The sequence below is a fragment of the Spea bombifrons genome, chromosome 8 (assembly GCF_027358695.1).
Source record: "Spea bombifrons isolate aSpeBom1 chromosome 8, aSpeBom1.2.pri, whole genome shotgun sequence".
In the NCBI taxonomy this organism is placed as follows: domain Eukaryota; kingdom Metazoa; phylum Chordata; class Amphibia; order Anura; family Pelobatidae; genus Spea; species Spea bombifrons.
The window spans coordinates 6045843-6053487 of NC_071094.1; the positions used below are offsets into that span (position 1 = coordinate 6045843).

The window sequence follows — 7645 nt, forward strand, 5'->3', positions numbered from 1 at the left end:
GAATGCATGGCAGGAGCGAGAAAACGCTGGATACCTGAGTGCTTTAACTCCATTGCAAGAAAACGCAGCGGTGAAAGGGAATTAAGGAATACCGAGGGGTGTCTATTGTCACGGACTGTTAGAGACCCCCAACATATGGCTGGTCAAGAAGAGATTTAAAAGAAAGAACTGGCGGTACGCTGGACTAAACAAACAGCACCAGCTGGACTAATGGGAGCCTTCTGTACGTTTAAAACCCTGGCAGTAACGTATTATCGGAGGCTAATCTATTAAAAAGTCGCCGTGCCCAATTTACATTTCAATAAGGAGCCGCAAAGCACCTTCTATCTGCGAGGTCACGCGTGTCATGAAACAAAGGGGCTCGTATTCAATACGAGATGGGGGGAAGGGTACAAGAAACTTCTGGGAAGTCACGGATAAGGGTGAGCGCGTGTGTGACGGGCGAGTTCGAGGCACAGATGGAGGCAACGTGGAGACAGAGGGGTCCGAGGTGATGTCTAATAATAAGCGACGGATAATTGGGTTGCTACGTGGTAAAACGGATCAGTACGTCTTATTGCTTATCATGTATCTTCACTAATAAAGAGGAGACTCTCTAGGGGGCTAACGATTCTTACGAGTTGCCTTAATGCAGACAATTAAAATGGGTTAAGTGGAAAGTTCCTGCAGAGGCCTTGATAACGCGTGCAGACAGCATGGGGTCTCCTTATATAAAGAAACCGGCCACTGCGGGAGGCAACATGCCAACATGCGCGCAAGGTGATTTACGAAAACCCTCTTAAACGATACTTTTCCACCAAAAACTAAACACTGCAAAGGCGGCAGGTGCCAGTGTGTTTGGCATTCCCAGACAGGGATGTCGAGGTGCTGACGTGCTCAGCGGCATCTGGGGGGATCGCGGTAAACAAATCCACATGCATTCAGCAGAGTTTAGTTTAGCATCCTAGGAAATATAAGCAGGTTGATTTATTTCAAAGGGAGCCCTACATGCGCAGTAAGCGCCATCATCCTACAATTTGACTGTCTATACATTTTTTTTTGTTTTGAACACTGCCATCTGGAGGGAGAGAAAGAGAAAGAGTGTCACGTGGGAATTTATTTTGTAATATAAGATATTTTCTTGGAGAGGGGCGAAAAAGTATAAAATATATATATAGTATTGCCTCACCTTTCCCGTCTGTAGCCGATGCCTCCTGTAGATGCCTGATGGACCTGTTAACAATAAGTGAGAAGGGAATATTCAGGGGGAAACACAACTAAAGCGTTTGTGAGCCTGCATACGAGGAAAAACCAAGTCCGCCTTTTGCAAGTTGTGATCAGGGATTTAAAACGCCAAAGAACGTTTTCTTACCATATAACCGGGAAGAGGATCGCTCCGCAGAACAGGAAGTCCACGAGGAACAGAATCTCCTTCCACAGCCCGTACTCCGTCGTGCCTTCTTCTGTGAACTCTATGACGATGTCAAGCACATTGGCCAGAACCTGCCAAATTCAGAAGAGGTATTGGCACCGGTTTATTATATGAAGAAGAAAAAAACAACAACAACAACAACAACAACAACTTCACTGTGAACCCATTCAGAAAAATCTCGATAACTGATAAGTGAATCTGAAAACACGCAATATCAAAAGGTACTCGGGCTTCTTAAAGCAATACTTATCACTAGCATTTGGGGTAATGATGGAACGTGCTCATCTCTTAAGGAATACAAAGGGTTATTTGAATGCGTTTGCAGGTCTGTGCAGTAAACAAAATAAAAAACACCCAACTTTTTTTTGTACAGCTAAATCACCCTTTGGTGCTGAACCAGCCTCCCATAGCAGGGAAGGCTGCAGGCGTGAAATTCGCTCTTCCCAGTCCCTGCGTCAGCGAATGAGTCACCATTGACTGTTTTTTTATTGTATTAGAAACCCAGAGACACAGAATAAAATGGATTTTAATGACTTCACCGTATCCCCAGCTGTGCTCACTGAGAAAAGGCTCAGCATCGATATAAAACGTCCGATTCATAGCATTCTCAGGCATGGCGATGGCGTGTCACGGCGGTAGTAACCCGTAACGTGTGCTATTCACCGCTTGCTGCATCATAGAGTTGTACGGTTCACCGATCATGGAGCTACTTCCCAAAAGCACCACACATTCACAATGGGGTTATTCACTAAAGGGAGAGTCGTCACCACTTCTCTACATGATAAGAAAGGCCAACATCAGTGAGCTTCTGCTGCCGGCAGAGCTTGGCTAACCCTGTATAATGCATAATGAAATCAGTGAGAATTCTTCACCCGTTGAACTTTACATTACACAGGGCCAGCTCAGCCATTCTAGCTGCAGAAACCTGCCACTGTCAGCCCTACATAACGAATAGTAAAACTCTACCAAGTCCCCATTCAGTGAATAAATGCCGTGGGGGCATAATATATTGCATTGAGATCGCCAGGTCTACACAAAGCAGAACACGGAAGCGCAGAAGGGGGTATTGGGACCCGGCACGTCCTCACCTGTAGTGGAATAACGATCAGGAAAGTCTTCTTATCTTTGTCAGATAGGATGTGTTTCACAAAGGCCCAGCTAGTTCCAATCAGTGCAATTGTGATGAAAAGCAGCGATCCTTTCAGTCTGGAAGTCACAAGCAATTGCACAGCTAAGAAATCTTTAGTGTATCAAGTCAGGCAATAAAGACAAATGTTGATTTTTCCGTTTTTTTTTCCCTGTGATAATTTTGAAAGGCTTTCACCTTTGGGGGAACGCATAGACACACATACTAGTTTCTCTTAAAGGAACACACCAGCCGACATATCATAATGCATGTTTGTAGAGCGCAGGTGTCAGGGGCTATAAACCTATAAAGTAAGGAGTATTTGACACTTACAAGTGTGTGATATAATATACCACAGCCCACCCTTCGATCGGGTACCCCTGAGAAGAAATGTAGTGGTAGTCGATCTGAAAAAAGAAGGAAACCAAGATATTTACATCGTAGCAGTTCATAGAAACAGGGAAATTGAGATGCCGTGCTCGGTGATATACACAAATGCTGCGTATAGGACACAGACGATAGGTGAGCAGCAATAAATAAGTTTTCTAAGCTTACGGAACCGTGTGGTGTAATTAATGAAGAAGAAGAGAAAATGATAACGTGGCGGTGGGAGGCGTATACGTACTGCATGAAACACCAGCGACAATGACTTTGTGAAAGGCAGCGCTGCCATCAGCCAATGGATCTTGAAGACATCGCTCCTAAAGAGAACAACAGGTTTGTTGATTAATATAAGGTTCTGTCCAGAGAAATGGATCAGCGGCAGAGCACTAGCGTCATCCCCGACGAGACATAAACATAAGTGCACCCCGTTGAGTTACGTCGCATCCTTTCCTGCTCTTCATAGTTAAGTGGAAAATTGGGAATCTCTAAAGGAGTTGCCCATTTCTTGGGAATCCTACATTCAGAGGAATTGCTGTTAACGCGTTAAACCGCATGCTCCCCGCATGATTTTCTTTTATTCCCATTTGTGTGGTTCCATTTAGACAAACTCTTAAGAAGTAAATACATTTAAATGAGGCCATTTCTCCATGATTAAGGATTTATTTCTGGGAAGGGCTTGGGCATCCAGCAGTACTTACACTGCCCCCCCCTCCCCCTGTATACCAGTAGCCAATTCTATACATGCGCTTCCGGAGGATCTGAACCCAGAGGACTCCTGCCAAAAAAAAGAAGAGCGCCATACAGATGTAAAGCTTAGGTAACGGAATCTCATCTGCTGAAAGGTAACTTTCTGGATTCTTGTTGATAATTTCAATCTGTAGGGGAAGACCAATCGGAAACGGTTAGAACTGCCAACAATTATATAGATGCAAGGATAAAAAACGTACAGCGGCAAGTGTTACGCACCCAAGTCCTATTTCCATGCAGCAAATAAAAGAGATCTTTAATTTGGGAGCTATAAGTTAGGAGAGTTTTAAAGAGCTGGAGAACATCTAGAGAACACCTTTAGTTTTCAGATAACAAAAACCCTAATGCTTTCCGCAGAACTACATCCATGATGTCCCGGCAAGCAGCGGAGGCTGGCATAACCTGGAAGAGTTTCTCAGGGAAAAGGAAGATGAACTAAGTCAATCACTCACATCCAAACTGAAGAGGTGCTGGTCTCGGACTGAATTTCCAGCTCCCGCACAGCTGTGGAAGTAAAGGCTGTAGAGTCCCTCCAGCTCATTGGAGCTCACGTTAAAATCAAACTAAAAAAACGTAAAAGAGGCAAAGAGGGGAGATTACTCTCTGGGGCCGGCTAAGCAACGGCAGGAACCGGCACAACTGAACAAAGCCAATACCGACCTGGAATGATGCTACACCCTCCTCCACCTTCATAGAGCGATACTCGTCCTGAAAAGAAGAGTCAAAAAGCTGAACACACATCCATGGCAGCTTTTCGTATGAAAACACAACCCACAAGCACCTAAACGCAAAATATATTGGCTTTGGCCATTATAACACTAAGTTAGGCAAGCCCCATATTCAGATTAACTATCCTCCGTTGTAGATGTACATTTGCATACAAAGTCCTAGAACAATAACCCAAAAATAGGGTCCTATTGAACGAGAAACGCTGCTAGAAAGAAAAAAGTTTTGCCCCAAACACACATATATACTTACTTGTGTTTTTACTTTAATTTCTTTGTTAACTTTTTCTTTCTTCTCTTTGTCTTTCTCTTTCTTGTCTTCACTCCTGGCCTCTGGAGCTGCAGCTTTACCTGAAAACCAAGAAATTTATAGATGTGAGGTTTATGAAAATAAAAATGATTTTCTTTACCTGTATCCCTGCGGCTCTTCTGGTTACCAGGCTGACCAGGTGAAGGGATTTTTACCGTGGCGCTTTTAACGGTGGGACTTTTGGTTGCCGTCACGGTATCTTTAACCTCTGGAAGCGAGACAATAATGTTTGGCAAGCTGATGCCGCCAACGTTCTTGATATGGACACTAAATGTAGAGAAAAAGAAAAAAAAACAAAATATAAATAAATATGATAAATATGTTTTATAGGCATAATCATTGAAAGTGTGGTTAATCCCCCTTTGATTCATTGGAACTATAAACGATAAGTATTAGGGGAAAAATAAATCTGCTCAAAATAAGCAAAGCTGCTCACCGTTTGTTGGTAAAGTCCAGTTTCAGCAGCGTTACGGAAACGCTCTCTGGCGTATGCTTCAGGATGCAGTCCCGCACTTCCTCATCCTACGAACAAATAAACGCGTAAATCAGCCCAAAATATACCGCGTTGGGAATCAAGACATGCGCCTCTCCGCTTCAAAACGGGTACAATGAGGAATATCGAATGTATATTTGCAGAGAACCAGGAACCAAAACTAATCTACTTTCCCTTGGTTTCTATCCAATCCTGCTTGTGCGTCACATGACAATTCGGCATTCCCTGAAAAATTTGGAATGAAGCAAAATTTTATATGATTGAAGAGCGATTTGTGGGGTGGGTTTGAGAATTCAATGCGGATACCTGTAGCGCTACAATTCCTCACCCCGCATGCATATTATATATATATACATACATACATATACACACACACTTTAAAAAAAATTCAATAAGAGTAGGATCAACACAGTAGGGACACAATATGTATATAGGTTGAACTTGATGGACTTTGGTCTTTTTTCAACCTTATGAACTATGTTACTATGTTACTAAGAGGAATTGATTTATGCGCTGGGCACGGAGGTACCTGGGCTTAATGAAAACACAGAACCCGGTCAATGTCTCAATCCTGGACCAAGTTTAAAATCCTGTATATGAAGTTTCAAGTTCACCCGCACTTACCAGGTAGGTGGAAAAGCCATCGTTCTTTGTCCTGTCCAGGCTGAATCCAAACTAAAAAAAACAGGAATGATGTTAGTGACAATATATACACTACTACTCAAAGGTTTGGGGTCACTTAGAAATCCTGGTTTTTGAAAGAACATTCTGTCCATTAAAATTACATGAAATAGTGCGGTGGGTTCTCTGGTCGAAAGAGGGGGTGTAGATCTCGGGTCACTCACCGTGCTGTTGTCTAGTTTGGAGAGATCCGTGTTGCTTTTTATTGAGAGGCTGTTAACCTTCACGCTCATAGAGCCGTTTTCATAGAAACCAAAACTGTTGAGGTGGACCTTCTGCCGTATGTCGTCCTGAGTAAGGAAACACATATGAGTGAGAGACCCCGCGCCGCTAAAATAAAGTACGCTGCTGCTTAATCTTTATACAGCAAGATATTTAAAATAAAAAACAGAGCGATCGGCCATAGAAATCGGGACTGTAAGTGAAAACCCCATGAGCATTGGCAAGTATGAAAGCCTCACTGCTGGATAACCGTTACCCATCGCGCTTCACATTTACTTTATCAAGGTTAAAACCTGACCTTAACAGAGGGAAGAGTAAAACTTCCTTACAGGTGTCGCTGAGGAAACTTTTCAGTTATCAAGCAATCTCAATGTTGAGAGAGAAAAATAAATAAAAGCGCGGTCACCATCTGTGAAGCGCTGTCACCCGCGGCCTACTCTTATTACATTCTTTCCACCTTCTCGGATATTTGCCCCGTCGCTGTCATCACTCTCTTCGCACTAAACCTTCTTTTACTCCCTACTGAGAATCCAGCGATGTCACCACCTGATCTCTCACACCTTCCACCAAGTCACCATATACCAAGTCACCGTCTACCCATCGCTGCGCTGTCACTATCAGTCAGTGCGGTTACCTGCTGTCACTTTGCTGTCACCCTCATCTCACTGTCACTCTCCAGCCTCTGTCCATCTAGCTGTCAGTCTCAACTCCTGCCTGACAGTCTCATCTTGCTGCCCTCTTCTTGCCCCCCACTCCCAACTTGCTGCCCTCCTCTTGCCCCCCACTCTCACCTTGCTGCCCTCCTCTTGCCCCCCACTCATCTTGCTGTCACCCTCTTCTTGCCTCCCCACTCTCATCTTGCTGTCACCCTCTTCTTGCCCCCCACTCATCTTGCTGTCACCCTCTTCTTGCCCCCCACTCTCATCTTGCTGTCACCCTCTTCTTGCCCCCCACTCTCATCTTGCTGTCACCCTCTTCTTGCCCCCACTCTCATCTTGCTCTCCTGTCACTCCACCTCTAGTTATCGCCCCCTGGCTGTGACCCCCTCACAGTCTTCTGTCAGTGACGCATTTAGTTTTCCGCGACCGTTTATGTCACTCAGACCCAGCAACTGCCCACTATCCAGGATGTCCGCCTTGCGATATCTCTTCCGCCCCTCAGCCTAATAACCCCCAGCCGGCGCCTCCGCACTGACCTTCAGCGTGAGGTGATGAATCCGAGCCCAGGACACATCGCACAGCAGCAGCACCAAACCCCACAGCACCACCAGGGCCGAGGCCCCGGAACAACCGTCACCCCGCAGCGCCATGCTTATTCCAGCATCAGCATCCTTCTCACCTCTGGGAACTGGAACAGCGGTTGGCCACACTTTCCCTCCCCGGTCACATGACCAACCGCTCTCCTAGTAACCGCAGAGCCTCTTCTTTGAGCTTGGTAACCGAAGCGAGTCTGCGTCTGATGACGTCATGACCATAGACGTCAAAATTGAAACTTTCTAACTTTCCCCCAGTATGGGCGCTAAAATCCATTAAAGCTGCTGTTCCAG

The 7645-nt window shown here is 45.0% G+C and overlaps 1 protein-coding gene across 1 annotated transcript in view; it reads right to left on the bottom strand.

Moving 5' to 3' along the window:
• The window catches only part of LOC128503275 (protein GPR107-like), a 50811-nt gene extending 43398 nt beyond the window's left edge, over positions 1 to 7413 (bottom strand). Inside the window, exons 1-14 of the mRNA XM_053473320.1 lie at positions 7295 to 7413; positions 6042 to 6167; positions 5821 to 5871; positions 5140 to 5225; positions 4859 to 4970; positions 4718 to 4744; positions 4329 to 4376; positions 4121 to 4231; positions 3663 to 3796; positions 3163 to 3238; positions 2871 to 2944; positions 2500 to 2617; positions 1352 to 1482; positions 1169 to 1212 (exon numbers count right to left, since the gene is read on the bottom strand). Of these exons, the coding sequence (XP_053329295.1) occupies positions 1169 to 1212; positions 1352 to 1482; positions 2500 to 2617; positions 2871 to 2944; positions 3163 to 3238; positions 3663 to 3796; positions 4121 to 4231; positions 4329 to 4376; positions 4718 to 4744; positions 4859 to 4970; positions 5140 to 5225; positions 5821 to 5871; positions 6042 to 6167; positions 7295 to 7408 (1252 nt within the window). The 5' untranslated portion in view covers positions 7409 to 7413. The remainder of the gene's footprint in view (positions 1 to 1168; positions 1213 to 1351; positions 1483 to 2499; positions 2618 to 2870; positions 2945 to 3162; positions 3239 to 3662; positions 3797 to 4120; positions 4232 to 4328; positions 4377 to 4717; positions 4745 to 4858; positions 4971 to 5139; positions 5226 to 5820; positions 5872 to 6041; positions 6168 to 7294) is intronic.
• Between the last annotated feature and the right edge of the window lie 232 nt (positions 7414 to 7645).